We start from the raw sequence: 22,061 nt of genomic DNA, 5'->3' as shown, positions 1-22,061 counted from the left end.
GGTCTCATAGTCAAATTAAATAAGCTCTTCTAATTGGAGCTCATCAAAATTAAGTACTTAGTCTTTTACAGTCTTTTAAAATGCACATAAATCTCACATTATCCACAGAACTGTGTTTTCTTTATGTTGACAAGATTATAAACCTCAATTTTAGAATTACTAAAAGAGAATTAGCATGACCATATTTCATTCCCCTTTGTCCCAATATATAACATATTTTAAAATAAACACAAAAGTAATTTTTTATATTTTATCTAAAAATATATATGTATTTACTTGAAATAGCTTTGTGGCAAATTAACAAATTTCTCAAAATTCAAACATATTTTATTCATATACTAACTTGAAGAATATTTGCGGAGATTAAGCAAATTTTAGAAAATAACTCTAAAATAGTGGATCATTATCACTGTGTAATTGGATTGAATTAATTTAAACGCTGGCATCGCTCATGGCTCCACCGCAGGCGCTATCAGTTGCGGCGCCTAAATCATTGTCCGATGTACTTTCGCTGCCATTGTAACCGTTTGTCTTGATTCCTGATTGCGATGGTTTCTCCTCGGTACCAGGAAGTTTAAGGGCGTCAAATTTCTTTGTCACACGTGTCAGGCCATTGACGACATCATCCTCATCGGACGATGCATCCGACAGTTGACGTGGCGATAGCCGGCAACCGCGATCGATGTAGGATTGCAGTCGACCTTCCGACGCCAAAATCAAACCCAAGAAGGGTGGCGAGGGTTTGAGAGGACGCGACAAGTATTCCGGATGATATTGTGTGGCCACAAAGTACGGATGATTGCGCAGCTCAATCACCTCCATACGATTTTGTTCAATATCTGTGCCCACAAAGTTAAGGCCCAATTTCTCCAGTTGCTCGACGTATTGTGGATTCACCTCATAACGATGTCTGTGACGTTCGTCAACTGACTTGGGATTGCCGTACAGCTGTCGTATAATGCTCGGCTTGTCCGTAAAGATTGTGGTGCGCTTGCCCAGACGCATTGTGCCGCCCATTTGGCCCTTGTGATGCTCAGGCATATCAATCACAAGCGGATTCTTTGTTTCGGGATTAACCTCTGTGCTGTTGGCATCCTCCAAGCCAACAACATTGCGTGCAAACTCAATGACCGCCGCCTGCAGACCCAGACAGATGCCCAGAAAAGGTTTGCGATTCTCTCGAGCCCATTGACAGGCCCGTATCTTGCCCTCCATGCCACGTGAACCAAAGCCGCCGGGCACGAGGATGCCATCGCTTTCGCAGAGCTTCTGCCACTCTTTGTGATAGTTGGAAGGTTCCTTCTGTTGTGTCTCTTGCTCCAGGAGGCATGACTCGATAAAGATCAAGTTCGCTTTGCGATTGACGGCAAGTGCAGCATGTTGAACGGCCTTGACCACTGATGCATACGAATCCGTAAACTTGGTGTACTTTCCGACTATGGCGATGTTCACCTCACGACGCACAGTCTCTGAGCGACGCGCCAGATCCCGCCAATGTTGCAAGCATCTGCAAAAAACAGGAGATTAGATTAGATTACATGTTAAAAGATTGTTGGTAAAGCAAAAAAATGGAATATGCGTCATTTTAGTAATTCATATTTAACCTAAATCATATTATTTATTTTTTTAAACACAATAACATAATTTGTTATAAATTTACAAAAAGAATTATGTTATATTTTCTATTTTGTTATTTTGCTATATTTGTTGTATTCACAACACTATTTCTCCTGATAGGCTGAACTATTAACTTACAACTTTAATGGTATGATTTAGGAGGCTGAAACTTGTACACAATATAAAACTACATTTCATAGTGCACTAAGAAGCGGTTATTAAAAATTTTGTAGGTCAAGCTTTCTAGTTGTACTTTTTCCACTAACACACTGACTGAACTAATAATTTACCGCCTCGGCGGTAAGGCTAGGAGGCTGCATTTCTACAAAACATAGTTTACAAAATCGTGCAATAAGAAGGGAAGTTTCAATACTATGTTGGACAAGCTAACTACATACTTTATATTATCAAAATCGAATATATTAATGATATCACAGATTTAAATTTTAAACGCAAAATGAATAATGAATTTATAATATTTTTTAAACATAGTGATTTGTATCTATCTATCTTATGAATGATTTTAGGAATAGTAATGTATTCGTTTCTACTTACTTAGCTCGCTTGCTCATATCAATATTGAGCTGAAGACGCTCATTGAGGAACTCGATAACGCCATTCTGCTCCATTAGCAGCGGCACATGGTAGATGGAGTACAGATCATGTATGCATATAACCTGATCCGGATCTACATGACAGAAATTGCTGATTTTTTGCTTAACTTCCGAGCCAATAGGTTTCTCAGAGCGGCAAACAATTAGATCAGGGCTTAAGCCACAGCCACGCAATTCACGCACCGAACTCTGAGTCGGCTTTGTCTTGGGTTCACCAGTGGCCTTGGGCAGCGGCACCAGCGACACATGAGCCAAGCAGAAATTCTCGCGCTTCACGCGAAACTGAAATTGCCGAAAGGCTTCCACAAAGGGCATGCCCTCAATGTCGCCAATGGTGCCGCCCAGCTCAATGATGCAAACTTGCGGTTTCGAGGAGCCCTGCACAGGCGTCTGGGCAACATTCTCCACCCACTCCTGGATGGCATCGGTTATGTGTGGCACAACTGAAAGTTTAAAATGGCAACGAGTGAGTTTTGTTAAGCTGAAGAGAGTTGAATAGTTTTTACTTACCCTGCACAGTTTTGCCGAGATAGTCGCCTCGGCGTTCCTTCTCGATGACAAGTCTGTAGATTTTGCCCGTGGTTATGTTATTGTCCCGATGCAGTGTCACATCGAGGAAGCGCTCGTAATTGCCCAAATCCAGATCAACCTCAGCGCCATCATCCAGCACGTAAACTTCACCTGCGAAAAAATTAACGAAAAAATAATTAAAAAAAAAGAACAAAAAGATAAAAAAAAAGAACTATACTACAGGAAAAGGAGGAAACGCAAAATTTGTATTAAAGATTTCTGCATTGTTTATTTGTAAATCTTTTGTTTTTGAGCTTAAGCTAAATGGCGCACACCAAGATAAGCTGCCACTGCAGCTGGTTGCAAGGTGTCGACGCTCAACTAGAAATGGATAAAGTCGCATGGCATAGATATCTATATCTATGGACTAAATCTAAGGTCTGCTTACAAACTGCTTATTATGAATTAAGTGGGGAACAAATAGGGAAATGGGAGATGCTTATGTACAGTCTTTTTATATTCATTGTGTGAAGCTGTGTGGCAACAAAAACTACTTCGATTCCTCGAGATCCTCCTTGTACAGCTCCTTAAAGATGAGTTTTTGTATCTTGGTGCGAATGCGCAGCTTTTGTGCCGCCGTCAGTTGCTTCATATACGGATGCAGGCTGAGCAAGTAATGGTAGTCATCATCCTCTGGCACCAGTGGCACATCCATCGTCGAGGAACCATTAAAGTTGCTGTCTTCCGACAGACGTGGACGCTTTAGCTTCAGCGCCGGTATCAAGCCATTGGCATAGGAGTGTTGTGTGAAATTCAGATGCTCATTTCCCCCGCTAACTGTGCCGCCAGTAAAATCATCCTTGGCCGCCGCAGATGCCGAATGATGGCCCACTGTCACTGTGGGCAGCGGATGATGCGCCTTGTTGTACAATGGTGGCGGAGACACTGATCGCTTGCCACCCATCGCTCCACTTCCTCCGCTGCCGCCCACACTGCTTGAGGTGCTCGATGTTGTGGTTGCCGGCGCCAGCACTGTGCCCGCCAGTTGAGCTGGTGTGGTTAGTGCACTGTGGGTTGTGGTTGTGGTTACCACGGGCGGCGGCGAGCAATGCGACGGTGCCGCATGCAGCTCCAGATCAACAGGCAGCTGCAGCAACGCTGCTGGCGTTGCAATAGGCGGTGCAACTTGTGTGGACTTCGTACTCAAATCCTGTGCCTCCTTCTCCAACTCCAGTTCCATGAGCTGTGCACGCAGCAGTCCCGCCTTGAGCAACGCATGTTGATGGGAGGCGGCAAATGCTTCCTCCTGAGCCTTGAGGGCGCCGGTGGCCAATGGTGTGGTGCTCAGCTGAGTTTGTTGATGAGCCGCAGGTGGCGTGGGCATCCCATCTAGGCTGCCGTCACTGATATCGCCTCCAGCATCGCCTGCATCCCCATCAATGTCATCCTCGTCGTAGTCCTCGTCGCTGTCCTGCAGCCGGCGTATGAGTCCATTGGTCAAATCCGGCTCCACAACCGTTTTCTCACAATCCTCGCTCTGCTGGTTGAAGTAGTACGACTGATCCTGCTCATTTTTTGGAAGCCGGTGACGCATGTGATCCGCTGCAAGGCCAAAAGTGTTGCTTATTGGTCAATTAATATGGGGGGAAATGTAGTTTACTTACTCAGAAAGAGCAGCGCATAGTAATGCAGCCATTTGGACTCAAAGGTGGCAGGATCAACCATAAAGTCGCCGTTGTCCGCACGTGGAATGCGTTTGTACTCGACTCTGAAGTTGTCACGCAGTCCCTTCCACTTGGCTTTGAGTACAATTTCTGGAAATGAGCACATATTGAGTTGTGTCACGTGTCCGTTCTGGGAATAAAGCTACTTTAGAGCCACAACTTCCAATGAGCGCACTATTTTTCGACATTCTCTTCCCATGGAAGAGCCAAAGAGTGTGCTTGGCATGTTCTGCGCTAGAACGAGCAGGCAATACAAACATGCTTGATCTTTTTTTTTTGTTTCGTCTTGTGCTAGTACAAAAGTTGTAGCTCCTTAGTGCTTTTGTTGTTGTTGTTGCACTCGCACTTACTTGGCAGCTTGTGGGTGCCGCTTAGCTCGTCCCACATTTGCTCGAGAAAGGCCTTGTTACAATGGAAGTTGCGATTCCATATCGCCGGCCGCTCCTCGATGTCGTGTATGAATTGCTCCACATTTAAGACAATTGTTGATTTTTTTGGCGCCATTTTAACGGGCCTATGCTTTTGTGCTTTTGTTCCGTTTTTAACGCGTGTTTGTTTGTTCGCTCCCACGCACGCCCGTTCGCAACTGCTGGTTGAAAACGAATGCGAAATGCAAATTCAAAATACCGCTCGCCTTCTTGCACACTCACGTCGGTACTCTCTCACACACTCACGCACGCTCGCATAATTGCTCTCGCCAAAGTTTAGTCTGTGAAGGCGAACTTCATTGAATGTACGTAAAGTTCTTTAAGTAGCAGTGCTCTCTTTAACTAAAATTAAGTCAAAGAGATTCCATTGCATTTACAATGTTTATCTATTGAAGAAAGAGTACGATCTGCTGGCCACGTGCTTTGCACTAGATGCTCTTTGTGCAGCAAAAGCTTAAGCAGTAAATGATATAAAGCTCTCACGCATTCCACTTTACTCTTACATATGTGTGTATGTGTGAGTGTCTAAGTCTGGCGAATGCATCGTCAAAAAAGAAAGCGATAATCGGCACTTGATTCAATAATCGAATTCGAATTCAAATTCGATGCGAAATACAAATGCAGTTGAGCTAATATCCTAAGGAAAATTGGGTGGTCAGTCTGTCTACAAAACTGCTTCGGCTGCAGTTGCAACGAGCCAACAGCTTAACGCTTTATATACAAACACACACACAGATAGACATACTTGTATGTAAATGGCAACAAAAAAAGCGACGAGTTGGACAGTCGCAACAGCAACAGCAGCAGCAACAACAACAACAACAACAACAACACTGGGCGACTCAACACAATAACTTCATTAAGATTCCGTGGCCTGCGAGGTTGCCATTGCTGCAGCCAGTTGCCAGTTGCTGTTGCTTTTGGCTTGCCAGCGAATTTTGCAGCAGATGCGGCAGACGGCTAACCCCCCCGCACTGTCCCCCTCTCCAGTGTCTTGGTGTGCGTGTGCTTCGCTATCGTCCACAAAGTCGTTCGTAGGCCTAGGCAGCGGTTTTTAGCAGCGACAGCGACAGGAAATGCTGCTTCGCCATCACACACACTCGTACACACACACACAACAGCGACAGCACTACGAAGCGGAGAAAGAAAGAAGCGAAATCAAATTATAAACACACGCCAGGCTGCGACAGCCAGCCAGCCTTCCACCTTCTTCTTTACCCCCCTTTCCAACAGTTCGACACAAACTGGCGCATTTCTGCGACTGTCTGTGTTTGTGTGTGAGTGAGTGAGCGCGCCAGTGTGTGTGTGTGTGTGTGAGTGAGTCAGACTCAGCCATAGCCAGTCAGTCATGCAAAAATGCTTGCAGTCGTTGTTGCTGCTGTTGTTGTTGTTGTTGTTGCTGCTGTCGCCGCCGCGTGCACAGAGTGCGAAATACTAAAACGGCAGCAGCGTGAGGCGAACAGGGAGAAGGGGGAGCAAGGGGAGCTAGTAGATCGTTCAAGTTCCAGCCAGCCTGAAAGCAAGCAAAAGCAATTTCTGGCGGCGCGAGTCTGCGGCAAGCTTGCTGCAGGCTGAAACGGCTCAACTGCTGAAAGAGACGCAGGCAGCAGAGGCAAAAGCAAAGCAGGCAGCAGGCAGCAGGCCAGACGCCAAACCGGGGAACCGGCAACAACAACAACAAGAGCAACAACAGTAACTGACAGAGGCATCAGCAGCGGGCAGGCAGAGGCAACGGGGCAGCGCAGACAAATAATGCGTCACGTTGCGCAGTCGTTAAATTTTCGTTTTCGTCGTTGCCGTTTGCCGCTGCTGCCGTTTTTATGTGCTACAGCAGCAAGCGAGGGAGGGAGGGAGGTAGGAGGTGCAGGCAGAGCCAGTGACAGAGGAGTGGGGAGGGGGGAGTGTGGTATGTAGAATGAGCTGGGCCAGCTGCTGCTCCAACTGCTGCTGCTGCTGCTGAGGTGCTTTGCTTGCTTTTGCTCCAATGCCAAGAAATTCACAGCGCCAATAAAGTTATAAGCAGGCAAAAGTTCCATTCAGTTCAGTTTCAGGCCAATTGGCCTCAAAAATAATGCACAGCAGTTATAACGTTGCCAGCTAAGGCTGCCACACATTGTACGCTTATGGGTCAGTGCGCCTAGATGTGGCATGATAAAAGATCGCATATGTTGCGATTCCAGTTGAAGTTGGATCAAAAGTGCAGCCACTTTACTGCTAATATGATAAGGCTCTTAATCATCCCTGACAAAATGTTTTCAGGCAAGAGTTGCTGCTACAAATTAAGTTAACATTTACAGCTAGAATGAGACAACTTTTCATTATCTTTGACAACTGCAACAAGGAATTGTTGCTGCAATATTTAGCTGCAATTTGTTTATATTTAGCTGTTAACATCACAAAAAACTGCAGCTAAATGAGTAGGCAGAATAATGTGTCCTAATTTGTGGCAGCTATATTAAAATGTAGCTAATTTATGAATTCCTGAGACTTTCATTATTTCTGACAACTGGAACTAGGAATTTCTTAAGCAGGAATTGCTGCTGCAATATTTAGCTAAAATTTTTCATATTTAGCTGTTAACTTCCCAAAAAACTGCAGCTAAATGAGTAGGCAAAATAATGTGTCTTAATTTGTGTTATGACTTTCATTATTTCTGACAACTGCAACTACCCAAAATACTTGATAAAATGAATAAACTCTGCATAGCCTAAGAATACAAGAATTCAGCTAAATGCAGAATTTGTTCTAATTTAATGCGGTTTGATTTAAATGCAGTTACTTTAGATTACAGATAAGTGCAATTAAGTTGCAAAGATGCATTAGAATTGTTTCAATAAACATTTTTTAATATAGTTATCTATTCAGTTGATATTGGAGCTTAAACAGAGTTTGACAGCATTAAATTAAAAGAACTTTTTCACTTTTAATCAATAACATTTTAAGTCCAATGTTGCTTCTGTTCACTTCATTTCCTTAGCTTATTTCTTCATTTAGCTTATTTGCAGTAGTTGATAAAGCTTTATTGGCATTTAAAGTATTTTCAAGTTAACACATAGCACAATAAATCAGCTGAGCAAATTGAGTAGCAGCCACTAAGTGAAGCTTTTAAATTCTTCATAAGCTGTTTTTAATCACATTAAATTGCAGCAAAATGTTGCAGCTTCTTGACTGCAGTAAATTAACAATGATATGCAATCAACTTGTATTGTATTGTATTAATCACTGACACTTCTTGAAGCCGAAATCGAAATTGCAGCTAATGATGAGCATTTAATTTGCCGTAAACTGTTGTTAATCAGTTGCAGTAGCAACTGCAGCGAAATGTTGCAGGCAGCCAGGTTTAGGTGAATGTATATGTATGTATGTATGTATGTGTATATAGATGGGGTCGGCTCAACTGCAGTTGGGAAAAGTTGACGCAGGCTTTTGTTGTGCCACAAAATCAATAAAACACGCACAGTGTGTGTTGCCATGTAAAGTGTGTGTGTGTGTGTGTGTGTGTGGCACACACACACATGCAAAATTCGCGCGCGAGCCACAAAATGCGCGAACTTGCTGCGTGGGCGGTGTGGCAGGGGCAACAAACAACAGCAGCAGTAGCAAGCGGCGGACAGAGGACAGTGGGTGTCATGCTTATAATATTTGCCAAAAAAAAAGCGACACTAACTATGACGACAGTTCGACAGACTGTGTGTGAATGTGTGAGAGAGCGTGTGTGTGTGTGTGTGTGTGTTGGTGTACCGTCGATAGTCCGGCGAAAAACGGCCGTAAACGAAACGAGAAAACCGAAGCGAGAACCCAAAACACAACAGAAATAAAGAGCGACGAGCAAGCGATAGCGACAGCGAAATGGGGCGAAGCGAACGAACCACTGCTGATTGCAGTCAGCTTACAACTGAAATTGAAAATTCAGCAGAGCAAAGTGCGAAGCGCCGCCACCGCCACAGCAACAGCCGCCGCCGTCGCAGCGCGCGAGCGTGGCGTGGCGTGGCATGGCGACCGCGACAGGCTGCAGCAGCAACAGCAGCAGTCTCATAGCCAGAGTCAGAGTCAGAGCCAAAGCAAGCCAGCCAGCCAGCCCAAGCCCAAGCCCAAAAGCCAGCGAGCCAACAAAACGTGCCAACTAACAGCAGAAGCAGCAGCAACAACAACGCAGTAGCAACAGCAACAACAACAACAACAGCAGGCAGGCAGGCAGGCAAAAAACAGAAACGCAAAAAACGCCAGGCAGCAGCAGCAGCAAGCAGGCAGGCAGAGCAGAGCAGAGCTGGCAGAGCCAAAGCCACGCCACAAGCTTTTGCGACAGACATACAAACACACACACACACACACACATGCATATACAGCTATAGCTGTGTACATATATATGTATGTGTGTGTGTGTGTGTGTCTCGAATGTGTTTTGGGGGGCGCGCACAAACGCTAAAAACAGCCGCCGTCGTCGTTGCTGACTTGACTGGCAGTCTGGCAGCCTGCTGCTGTTACTGTTGTTGTTGTTGCTGCTGCTGCTTTTGGGCATTTATTGCGCGCGGCATTTGCCGGCTAGTCAGGCACGCACACACTCACACACACATGCTGTCTCGCTGTGTACGTGTATGTGTGTGTGTGTGTGGAGCGGGTGTGAGGTGTCGCTGGCCTGGTCTGCCGTTGTTGCTGTTGCATGCGCAAAAACGACAACGACGACGACGACGCGACGTCGACAGCAGCAGCAGCAGCAGAAGCAGTAAAAGCAACAACAGCAACGACAATCAACGCGCGGAAGCGAGCGAACGAGCGAGCGAAAAGCATAAACCATGGAGAGATGGGAGGCTCGTTAAAATCACGCGACAGGAGGCAGACAGGCAGGAGGCAGGCAGCAGTCAGCAAAAGCATGTGGCATGAGGCAGCCAGCCAGCCAGTCAGCAGTGAGGCAGCCAAAGCCAGCGTGCAACGCTGAAATGAATCGCCGGCTGACGACGATGGCGAATAGCGAATGGTTTTTTTTGTTGCTTTTTTTTTGGGCCTGTGTCGCTGTGGCACGCAGACATTTTGCCGTGGCAACATTTTTGGTAGCTTGGCAGCAAGCTGCTTCAATGGCTGACTGACTGCCTGCCTGCTTCGCCACTGCTCCGCCTCGCCTCTTCAGCCCTGGCAGCAGTTGGCTGCTGCAGCCGTCGGGCGTTAATTACCATGTCCCCCTATGTCCCCCACTCCCCTAGACAAATGGGAAAGTGGCATTACAAATGGAAATGGAAACGAAAGAAGCTGCAGAATCGCATATAGCAGCAAAATGAAGCATTAGCTTTCATTTTGAGTAGCTTAAAATCCGCACTCGGCCCCTTTCCATTCTTCTCCACAACATGCTCCTGCTCATCAGCAGGCTGACAGCACCACAGCTTGACCAGCGTGTCTGTCCAGCGCTGCCAACTCGCCGCAAATATACTGAAATACTTATGTAAGCAGCCATATGCACATATGTATGTACGTGTATATATGTAAATGAGCACACATACACACATCTAATTGCAAAAGGGGGGAGTGCAGTGGGGGTAGAGGAGTGAGCGCGCTTGGCTAACGCGTAGCAGCAGCGACATCCTGCTGAAATTGCTGCCGCAACAGCAACAACAGCAGCAGCAGCGAAATTGTATTTTCCGTTTAATTTTTTGCACATTATTGTCGTTATTGTTGTTGTTGAAGTCGAAGTCGAAAAACGTGAGTAAAACGGAATGCGCGAACAGTGAAAGAAACAACATATGCCGACCAACAACGGTCTCTGTGTGTGTGTGAGTGGGGGGAGGGAAGAGACAACGGACAAGTGGTGGGCAGCAGAACGCAAAGAGCAACAGCTGCTAACAATGTTGACGCGACGATGATGGAGGCCAAGAAGCAGCAACAACAACTAAAAGAGCGAGCAAGCAAGCGAGAGACTTAAAACGCTTAGGTGCCCAATGGACGACAGAAGGGAATTGCAAAAATGAAGAAGGAGCAGCAGCAAATACGCACAAAAGCTTCAGCTCGAGCGAAAGATAACCAACAACAATGTTGGCTGCTGGTGATGTAGTTGATGAAAAGCCCAAACTTTTGCCAGGCGACCACGGATGGTGATGACGATGGGTAACAGCAGGGTTGCCATGCTCGTTGCGTGTGTACCCCTCCCACTCATTCCACTGCCATTCTCGCAATGTACGCAAAACAAATGAAGCACAACACGCACACACACGCATGAGCTCTGCCACTGCTGCTGTCGACGTTGGCTTCGCAGTCAACTCCATAGCCCATTCCAGAGCACAAAGCTCTCACAATAAATGAGCAAAGACTGCACACAAAATGCAATTCAAACGACCCCCCAAAAACAGAGAGCATGCATTCGACGAGCGAGAGGGAGCGAGTGCACAGTTGCTTCAAGCGAAAAATGTAAATGACAGGCAGCAGACAGTAATCCGTGCTGGACATTGGAGAAAATGCGGGTGGGCGGGAGGTTGGATTGGTTATCGTAACAACCACCCACCATCAATGACGACAACGGTGGTAGGCAACATGTGGCTGATGCGCTTCTGCCACCCCCCACTCCACATACAATATATAAAACGTGCCAAAATTCGCATCTGAAATATGCAGTTACAAACTGTATGTATTTAATGTGTATATATTATTTAATATTTAATGTAATAATGTGAACATAATACTCATTGAATAGCGCAATTTATAAAATTTTTAATATTAAATTTATTTTAAGAGATAAAAATATAAAATATAAGTGAAATGTAATCTCATTATTAAAACGGAGCATAGTGTACATGCAAAGCATCCACATTGCAAATTAAATGTGCAATGCATTTGATGCGTTGCCAAATGCGTCGTGCAATAAGCCCCAATGACGCCTGCACTACTCGCACACATATATATGTATATGCAACCTACACGCACAGTTCTCTCACACCTACAAACAAATACAAAAGCATACATATCCGAATTGTAGCGAATGCCATACACGCGACTCACACGTGTGTACTCGAACACCAACATGGGGTAATAATTGCATTGTCGCTTTGCACCAAACCATAAAGGACGCTTTGCAGTTGGCAACTGCTGCATACAACACAACTGGAATCTTCAATCACTCAATCAACTTGGGGGAGAAGTTTCCTTTTTTTTTGCGGGTGTTAAGGGTTCTAAACATGTGTGATTAGTGTATGGAATAACCCTCGCCAGTTTTAATCGAGTTTGCAGAAAACTTTAAAATTTTCATTTTGATTATATGATTTGTTGATGATGTTGATCACAGCAAGCAAAGAGCGAAATAATGAAACTTTGTCTTTCTGTAATTGAATTTAAGAGAGAAATAAACGAAGCACAAAAAGAACATATGCGCTCATTGAAGAAATTGTCTGGCTGCCAAGTACTTATACTTATATACTTATGTATATAACACTCAACACTGAACAGGAAACATCCGCAGACAGACTCGCCCAACAACAAGTCGAACACAAGCAAAGAGAGCAAATTGCAGAGAAACTCAGACTGAAAAGAAAATACAAACTTTCGTTTTCAATGTCAAGCACGAATAACGAAGACGCCGACAAAAGGAATGCAGCGATAATAGTATTTGTGTGTGTTGCTACAAAGTTGCCAGGTTGCACAATGTGCATAGGTATGTACATATATTCATACATAGTACAATTATGTACCTACAGTGCGATAGTAATTGAAAATGTTTGATGATCAGCCGTATTACGAAACTGAATATAAATTTCAGGTTTTATTGTTACTTATCAGCACGTGTACTTTTGATTTTAGGCGACTATCTAGATTTTTATTGTTGCACTTTAAAGCAATAAAATAAATAATAGTATATTATTCTATCAATTATGAACCAATTCACAATTTTATTGCCACTTAAATTATATTTGATTAATAGAAATCAAGCCAATAATTCAATTTTTAAGTTAAATTTGAAACAATATAAATGAAATAACTATGATTAAGTATATTTGTATTTATTTATTATGATATAAATTATGCAATAAAACTACTTCAGACTCAATGTTTATTTATCGTTATATAATAAGATTTTTAGCTTACAAATATTTGTAGCTTACAATAAACTAAGATAAGGTAATTGTAACAAGTGTTTTTGTAGTAAAAAGTGTTTTTGTAAAAAAACAACCACTGTTTGCATTTTGAAGCCGATAAGATTTTGTTTGTTGGGCACAGACTAATGAGAACTTTGGTTTGTTGGGTAATTTACACAAACAAATAACACCAGCCGGAACACGTGTTAGGGTAACATTTGTTGTTGGTGTGCTCCCGGAACACAGATGTATCTGTGCGTGTGTAGTTATGTAGTTTGACTATACTTGTATGCGTTATGTTGTAGAGACAACGTAACGTCACGTAACGTAACAGCCTTTAAGCAACAAAATTGCAAACCGACAACAAACTCTTCTTCTTGCTGCCGTCGTTTCTCTCACTTACACAAACACACGCACACACATCGAAAAGAGATTGAAAAAGTGCCAAACAATTTGCCCACGTTTATGATGCGGATACGTATTGAAATAGTATTGCGACGTTTCTTTTCCTATAGCATTTTTTTTTTGTTTTTAGACACATATCGTATATACCTCCTACTTATGTATTCATTTAGAATATGTTGCAATAAACTTACCATGCTCGTAAGGTGAAAATGTGCCTGCATCGATATTAATGTAGGGATCAATTTTAATGGATGTCACATCCAAGCCACAGGACTTAAGCAATGTTCCAAAGGAGGAGGCGATAACTCCTTTGCCGACACCGCTAATAACACCTCCTGTTACCAAAATGTATTTCATTTTGTCTAGATTCACTTTATTATTATTATAACTGGTGGAGTGTTCAACGAGCAGCTGACCACGCGGCAAATCACGACAGCGGCGGCAACGACTACGACGACGGCGTATCGGTGTTGCTCTTGCAAATTTATTATTTGAGCGCGCACGCTCACACACGCACAATAAAACACAACAACAACTTGTGTGTATTTGATTTGATTTGATTTTGCTGTTTTGCTGCTGCTTACAAACACATGATGTTACAATTTTCTCTTTTTTTACATAGTATTCAATTAAAGAAGGCGCGAAATATGCAGAGATGGTTACTCTTGTCTGCTGCTGGTGTTGCTGCTGCTTAACTTGCTGCAGAAGGAGGTTAACCAACAATTTGCCACTCACACGAGTCAGCAACGCCATGTGTTTATGCGGCCCACACACGATAGGTCACAATATATCAAGTAAATACAGCAAGCAAACATTATTTATTTAAGTGAATTTCAAACTGTTTACAATGCAAACTCATTTAAGCTATTGTGGAAAAATTCATTACGCTTAAAATTGTGACAATTTTAATTCATAGTCTGATTTTTTAATTTGCTGTGCACTGAGATTACAGTGTTGGTAAACAACGCTTAGCCGTTACATTTGAACATATTTTGAAAACGTTGAGCTATATTATGATTTTCTTTTTTTCTTTAAATAAAACATTTAATTTGGGACAATTGTAGCGAGGGTAAGCATTTATTTTTCAAAATTCAAGCAAGTAATAAAAAATGGGAGTATTTTAAATGCAATACATAGCAGCTATATGTAACAAGTGAGCGTGAGTTTGATGTTGCGTATTCAAATGGTTGTCATTCATTTGGTAGTCTCCTGCTGCTCAAAAGCCGGATACTGTTCCAGCACCTGCGACCAGCTGAGACGCGCTGTTGCCAGATCCTTCACAACGCCCACAACAGCATCCAAGGCCAAACGCACCTGCTTCATGGTGTTGCGATCACGCAACGTCACCGTATGCGGCTCCTTCAGTGTATCAAAATCAACTGTGATGCCATAGGGAATGGCAATCTCATCGGTCCTCGCGTAACGACGTCCAATCGAGCCACTCGAGTCATCCACCTTGTGTGACAGTTCCGCCTTCGTCAAGGCTGCGGCCAATTTCTGTGTGTACGGCTGGAATTCGGCATTGTTGGACAGCGGCAAGATGGAGCACTTGATAGGTGCCACTATTGGTGGCAGCGTGAAGTAGCAACGCTGTTCGTCGCCCTCGCGACACTGGAAGCTGTGCTCCAGCAGCGCGTACATGATGCGGCCAATGCCAAAGGAAGGCTCCACCACACTGGGGATAAACTCCTCAACGTGCACCGTCTTTGTGGCATGCTTCACGGAAATTGTTTCGTTGCCCAGCTCGTGGCTGGCACCATCGCCCAATGTAAGTTTATACTGTCCACCAGCCGCCAGTTGTGTTTCCACTTGTTTGATATCGTCCAGCGAGAGCTTGGCCAGTGCTTCAGTGATGGCCTTGGCATCCTTCTTGAACGTTTTGCCTAGTGTCTGCTTGTTGGGCACAATTTCGCTGACCTCGACGGTCTTGGGAGCAGGCAAACGCTTCTCGGCCACCAGACGCACACCTGTTGCTTGTGAATGCTGGCTGAGATCGTAGGCAGAGCGATCGGCACAGCCGACGCACTCAACCCAACCGTAAGAGGTCAAGATCTCGGCATCCCAGCAATCGCAGGCATAATGCGCCATCTCGTTGCCCATGTGTTGGCGGAAGCGCAAGCACTCCGGCTTAATGCCAATGGCGTGCAGGAACTGCTGTATCCTGGCCATGTAGTAACCCAACGTCTCGTTGGCCACCAGTTTATTGGCCACGGCGTCGCCAATGGTGGCTTGTTGTGCCGACTTGCCGTCCATTTGATTGCAGGCGGAGTAAAGCGTCAAGAGCTCGCTGGCCACATTGCTGAACTTAGGATGATCTTTAAGCGCGGGATCACAGAAATGTTCGATCTCCGCCATCGTAAATTCACGCACACGAATCAAACCCGAACGTGGCGAGATCTCATTACGGAAAGAATTGCCTATTTGAGCCACCGCGAATGGGAGACGACCCTGATTGAATTCCAGCAGACGCTTGAAGTTCACAAAGATGCCCTGAGCAGTCTCGGGACGGAGGAAACCCTTCACCAGACCAGTGGGTCCAATTTGGGTGGCAAACATCAGATTGAACTCGATGGGTTCGGTCAAATCGTTGCCAGTCAGCGGGGATTTAATGTTGTACTTGGCCAGCACATCGGCCAGTTCCTGTTTGTTGAGACCATCCAGCTTGATGATGATGTCCTCGCATTCTGCTTGCAACGCTGGCGTGGCGTCCTTTGCCTTGCTGAGCTTCTCAAGCGCCTGTTTGATCAAATGATCGAGTCGGAAGCATTCTCCTGTCTTGACATCCTTGACCATCAGATCAGCAAAGCGTTCCACATGTCCCGAAGCCTTCAGCACTGGCTCTGGCGTCAGCATGGAGCAATCCACCTCAAGCATTTGCTCTTCCAGGCTAAAGAACTGACGCCACAGTGTCAGAATGTTGGACTTGAGGGCACAGCCCATGGGACCAAAATCATACTGGCCGGTGATGCCGCCATATATGGCAAAGCTCTGATCGTAGAAGAAGCGACGCTTCACCAGATCCTCCATGCGGGCACGATCGAAGCTCACCACGCTGGGCGTCAGAGCCAATTCCTTGTCCTCCAACACCTTCTTGCGAGCCTTGAGCTCAGCCACCGCCTTCTTCACATCCAATTCAGGGGCTCCACTGGCCTTCAACTCACGCACTAGGTTGCCCTGCTCCTGGACTCGCTCTCGCAGTGGAGCGAGTTGTTTTTCAATCTCTGGATTTGACATGATGTACTCTGCTGTTGCTGAACGTAATTTAACGTTGCGTTTTTGTTTTGTGGTGCCCCAGACTTTGGGGGTAGAGGAGGAGACGATTGAACTGGTTGAAAAAGCTGCTTGGTTGGCAATTGTCTCACGCCAACTCCACGTTTTTGTTTGTCGTTGAATTTGCGATAGAATTCCACGTGCGCCACGCAAGTTGGGGAGCGCTTTAAACAACTGCAATGACATATGTTATTTTTTAAACAATTAACAGCGTAAATTTATGTAATTTTTGATTGAAGACTTAGGAGAATGCTTCGCGAACAATACCTTCACTTGCCTGTTGGATGATTCACAATAGAATGCGGCTAGTTGTACAACACTACAACTTCACCATCCAACAGCTGGCGTGCTGCAACGCCGGTCAATTGTGTCGTGTGTGGGCATTATGTGTTTTTCTCTTTTTTCCAATAGCATTTATTTAAATTACAAATTTAGCTATTTAGTAACTCCCATTGCATAGTTTGAAGCCGAATGATACTCATATTGAATGGTATATATCATTTAAATTTGACCCCGTCGTAACGGTTGCTGTTGTATGCTATTAACAACACTACAACTTCGTATTCAAGCAGCTCAATAGTAGCCAAATTTGACGTGTGTGGGCATTTGTTCTTATGGGGCAATATATTACTAGCGGTTATTAACAAATAATAATTGAAGCAATTATATTACCTATTATTATTATTAGCTCAATTATATATTATTTGCTTAAAAATTACCATTATACTTTTTGTTTTATCTTGTAAAAAATAGTTACTTTTGAGTGTTATTTATCAGTTTACGATACATCGATATATTTTCACCAGATTGACCAATTGGTTTTTGGTATAAAAACAAAATATTTGAAGCTTTGTATAATTAATTAATTATTTAAATATACAACTAGACTCATGCAGAGATTTTTTTTTATTTTTCGCGCAAACCTAATTATTTTTATTGTTAATTAAAGAAAATAATTGTAAACAATTTTGAAAAAGAGGCGAATAAAATACCACTATTCGATAAGCAGCATGTGCTCACAATGAGCGAGCTGGAGAAACATCGATGCACATAAGAGTTGTCATCGATATTTCTCCAGCACCAGTTTTTGTTCTTTATTAGCTCCCCCAGGAAGCATTCTTCTCATTTCGTTTTTTCAACTTCATTTTATCAATTAAATAATTGCTTCAATTATTTAAAAGCGACAAGTATTTGCTAAACTGTTTATTCGTTTAAAAGTTTATGAAATAAAAGGGTTTAACATGTGCAAACGTTAGTGTGTTCGTGAATTGCTTAAGAAGCTGGTGTAAGACGAAAAAAAAGTGACGACGCCGTGTCGTCAGCGACGACGCTATGCGACCGCATTTCTGTCTAATATAAAAACAAAAGACACAACAAAGTGCTCACCAGGTCACCAGGTGTGTGCACACTGTGGGCAACTGGCCTCTGCTGCTTTTTCTGCTCAGATGGCGTATATACAGCATTAATAACACGAAAGAAAAAAGGAAAGCCGGAGTATTTGTAAACAGCAACATCGAAATTAAGGCTGGGCAACAAAAACAAGGCAACGAAGAAGACAACGGCGTCTATTGGTGAGTACACACTTACATACTATGATAGCATATGTACACAAATACATAAGCATTAATTCATACACAGCTGCATATGTAAATACTTACATAAATACCTTCATTTGCTTTTCGCTATTATTTGTTTGGAATTAATTATGTTTTGAATGCTGCATTTGCATTTTTTTTTGGGAGCATTTTAAATGTAGTTGTTGCCCTTGGAACCTGTCTTTGTGTGTGTGTGTGTGGCTCTTATCACCTTGTACAGTTTACCATTTCAATTGAAAACACACCACTGTGCGTATTTAAATTTATACGTCATATTTTTACATATGTATGTATTTATGTACATTTCTCGCGTGTTATTTGGATGTGGGTATAAAATACATATTTCCCCATTATGTATGTTTCGTTCTGGGAACAGTTTCATTGAACTCTATTTTTTTTGGCAGTGGTTGTGGTGCAGGTGGTAAAGGCAACTTGATGTTGAAGCTGTACACAACGAACGACTCTTAATAAGCTTTATATTGTGCACGTCTCTCTAACAAACAAAAAGTAAAAACAAAAACAGAAATTACAAAATTTAATGCTAACTCCAAACTATGTTTTAAATTGTGATGCTGATCGAGAACATTTGATTGAATGAAGACTGCTTAATGTCTTTCTAGGATCAGCCAACCAACCAACCAATCATTTGCACCGCAACCACCGCTAATCATCCGATAAATGTAAGCGATTATTCTCGATAAATGTTTGAACGAAGCAGTCTACTCATGGAGTCCAGTGCTGGGCAATGCAATTAAAATCGCCACGGACGAGGACTATGGCCAGTATTCAAAATGAGGAACTGGCAACGCATAACCGAATCACCCCCCTTTGCAACACTAGCAACAATAACAACAATTACGCTAATAGTATTGACAACAATCATAATGTTGGCCCAAGTAGTACTTCCGCGTCTAGCGGAAATCTCGCACATGCTCCTGATGAACGGGGAACGAGCAGTAAGCGAGAATCGCTGGAAGCGCGTAAGCAAAACCTTGAGTTGCGCCTAAGCGAGAAGAGCTGGCTGCTCCAGCAGATCCAAAAGCATGAAGCCGCCATCATTCATGGCAACTATGAGCATATGACGATCAATGAGTTCTTTGCCCAGTTGGCGCAGCAGTATAAGCATGAGCAGCAGTTGCAACAACTGGGCAAGGACAACAACAACGGGAGCGCTCTGTTGCGGCGCAAACAGAGTACAAGCAGCAACAACAACATCACCAACAACAACAACACCATTAATAACAACAATAATATCAACAATAATCGACACTCGGAGACGCATTCGAATCGCAGCTCCGAGTATGATAATTATCAGCCAGCTGGCAGCGGTGGCGGCATGGGCGATATGCTGGTCATAGGCGTGGCACAGCAGCAGTCGCAGCAGCATCCGCATGTGAAGAGCGCCCTCAAGAAGCGTCCCACACCCACGCCCACCGCCCAGATACAGATGCAGTACGCAGCACAGACGGCACAGCGACAACAGTTGCCACAACAGCAACAGCAGCAGCAACAACAACATCTGCTGCTGCATCACATGGATGCTTTTGCCTATCAACAGCAGCAGCAACAGCAACGCTCGCAGACCGATGTCATCTCGATGTACTCGGCCAACTCGTCGAACGTGGCCACCTTGAGGCAACAGCATGTGGCGCCCCAGCAACAACCCATCATTGTGCAGTGCGACAAGTATTATTTGTCGCCCACACATCAGAGCTACAGCGAGGGTGGCTTCATCAAATCGAGTCAGAACATCAAGAAGTATGTGTCGCCCCTTGCCTCGCCCAGCGCCATTAGCTACGAGCAATCCTCGTTGCAGCATCAACAGCATCAGCGACAACTCGATGCCATTTCGCTGGCGCCCAGTTACATGTCCGTAGAGATGGAGAGCGTGCAACAGCATCAACAGCAGCAATATCGCTGGCGTTCACAATCGCATATTGCCGCCTTGACGCCACCGCATCCACATCAGCAGCAGTCGCAGAATCAGGCTATGAACGCCATGGCAGCGGAAACCAAATCGCATTCGAGCGACATGTTGGCGGCGCCACTGCAACGCTACAACAGCAAGGCTGGCAAGCCACTCGATGAGATCTCGTTGTGCTCGACGACCATCGAGAAGAAGCCCAAGTCCAAGCAGTGGCTGGAATCGTCACTGGACGGGCCAGCAGTGGTGCGTCAAATCGAATCCTCGGCACACAGTCCGGTGAGCAGCAATGGCAGCAGCGCAGCCGCAGCCTCAGCAGGTGCCGCCAAGCCGCGCATTAAACTCTCCTCGCAATCGATGTCGGTGTCCGGCAGACACTACTCGATGTCGGGGCAGCGTGGCACGCACAATTATGCGCCAGCTGGCTATGCGGCAGCTGGCAATGCCAAGGCGTTGCAGCATGCAGACGAACGGTTTGCCAAGCTCAGTCAATCCACCTCGTATCTGAATGCCATGGAACAGACTGTGGGCATATCCACGTCGTATGCGCTGGAGCCACTTGATATACCGCCATTTAGGCATCTGCCGCCCAAGCCCAATCACAGCCAGCAGCCAACGCCGCCGCCTCGTCCGCCACCAGTCAGCAGCAACAACAATAATAATAACAATAACAATAATAACAGTCCGAATGTTAACAACAACTTGTCCACTGCGCTGGTGTCGCCACCGTTGACTGTGGTCACAGCGACAGTTGCAGCGGCAGCCAGTTTGTCGCCCGATATTCGCATCGAGTCGCCGAAGAACATGACTGTGGTGCAGCAGGCCACATTTCAGCCGTACAAGGAGGTGACCAAACCCTTTGAGATGTCCGACTTCTACAAGTACTCGACCAAGTTCAAGCAGAAAGAAGTCGGACGACCCGAATGACATCAACTTTTTTTTAGCATTAACTTTATTTTATGACACTTATTTAATCGCATGGATTTGCCAATCGAATCGGTTTCGAATACACTTAACGATATTACAGAATACTATATAACAATGTTGTGGAATGGAAATAATCTACTACTACTACTATTACTATGTTGACCTAATGCCTTTGCAATAAGCCTTTCCAAAAATAGTTGGACTACAATTACTAATATTGCATTTAAAACAACAAAAAACTGAAAAACTTCTCGAAATGCGACGATTTCTATAGATATTAATTGATAGCAATTGTTAATTGTGTACCACACAAATTTGTACACTGAATTTAAATATTAATATAGTCTATGTATTTGGTATATGTTAGTTAACTTGTTTTTCGATATAAGACAAACAAACAAAACAAAAACGATTTGAATGTATTCAATAAATAATTACATAAGTACAAATGTTTTCTATTCTATCGATGTAAGAAACTAACGTTGAAAGTCATGGAAAAGGATTATGAAAATTTACCAAAATTCATTTTAAATTTATCAAAAAAAGTTATTTACTATTTGGTTCATTTTTTTGCTAGTGGGTAACAATTAAATTGAATGTTGTGCGGTATTTTTTGGTCGTTAATAATTCTATTTACTATTGTACGTATTAAGGAAATCTTTTCTTTTATTCTACATGTGGAAAATAATATCTAACACCAGTTGGCATGCATAAATAAATATTTGTTTATGTACATTTAAGTAAGCAATTTAATAAATAATCTGCGATCCAAATTTTTCTTTAATAAATTTTAAAATTTTAAAACATTTCTGTTTTTATTTCCTAAAGTAATATAAGCTAAGGGAATTTAGTTTTAAATCCATTTTAACTAATTGTAAATTGGATTGTAAAATTGGATTCGATTGTTTCTAATTATGTTTATTATCTTAAGCCTGTTGGATTTTTGTGGATTCAATTTCATTACTCTCTAATGAATTGTTTGAAATTGAGATTTTA

General features: G+C 43.7%; 3 protein-coding genes across 6 annotated transcripts; 1 reads left to right on the top strand and 2 right to left on the bottom strand.

Moving 5' to 3' along the window:
• Window positions 1–270: 270 nt before the first annotated feature.
• Window positions 271–14,073, bottom strand: LOC132788515 (CTP synthase). Of its 4 annotated transcripts, none has more exons than XM_060795970.1 (4): window positions 13,541–14,073; window positions 2,742–2,912; window positions 2,173–2,674; window positions 271–1,507 (listed from the first exon to the last, which is right to left on the bottom strand). In XM_060795970.1, exons 1-4 carry the CDS (start codon window positions 13,704–13,706, stop codon window positions 433–435), a joined length of 1,914 nt encoding a protein of 637 aa, XP_060651953.1. In that variant the 5' UTR covers window positions 13,707–14,073; the 3' UTR covers window positions 271–432. The 4 variants fall into 4 exon arrangements, with proteins under 4 accessions (XP_060651953.1, XP_060651957.1, XP_060651954.1 ...); XM_060795974.1 differs by lacking the exon at window positions 13,541–14,073 and adding an exon at window positions 4,816–5,213; XM_060795971.1 differs by lacking the exons at window positions 271–1,507; window positions 2,173–2,674; window positions 2,742–2,912; window positions 13,541–14,073 and adding exons at window positions 3,005–4,343; window positions 4,406–4,555; window positions 4,816–5,054; window positions 8,635–8,787.
• A 313-nt stretch (window positions 14,074–14,386) lies between these two features.
• Window positions 14,387–16,979, bottom strand: LOC132788516 (glycine--tRNA ligase). The gene is made up of 2 exons (XM_060795975.1): window positions 16,887–16,979; window positions 14,387–16,793 (listed from the first exon to the last, which is right to left on the bottom strand). The coding sequence occupies exon 2, from the start codon at window positions 16,581–16,583 to the stop codon at window positions 14,544–14,546; it is 2,040 nt and encodes a 679-aa protein (XP_060651958.1). The 5' UTR covers window positions 16,584–16,793; window positions 16,887–16,979; the 3' UTR covers window positions 14,387–14,543.
• A 733-nt stretch (window positions 16,980–17,712) lies between these two features.
• Window positions 17,713–21,819, top strand: LOC132793583 (myb-like protein Q). Its single transcript, XM_060803581.1, has 2 exons — window positions 17,713–18,190; window positions 18,835–21,819. Exon 2 carries the CDS (start codon window positions 18,960–18,962, stop codon window positions 21,063–21,065), a length of 2,106 nt encoding a protein of 701 aa, XP_060659564.1. The 5' UTR covers window positions 17,713–18,190; window positions 18,835–18,959; the 3' UTR covers window positions 21,066–21,819.
• The last annotated feature ends 242 nt before the right edge of the window (window positions 21,820–22,061 follow it).

Source organism: Drosophila nasuta, chromosome 3 (assembly GCF_023558535.2).
Source record: "Drosophila nasuta strain 15112-1781.00 chromosome 3, ASM2355853v1, whole genome shotgun sequence".
Taxonomy (NCBI): Eukaryota; Metazoa; Arthropoda; class Insecta; order Diptera; family Drosophilidae; genus Drosophila; species Drosophila nasuta.
Note: the sequence above shows the minus strand (reverse complement) of the source record. Positions and strands in the feature narration are given on the sequence as shown.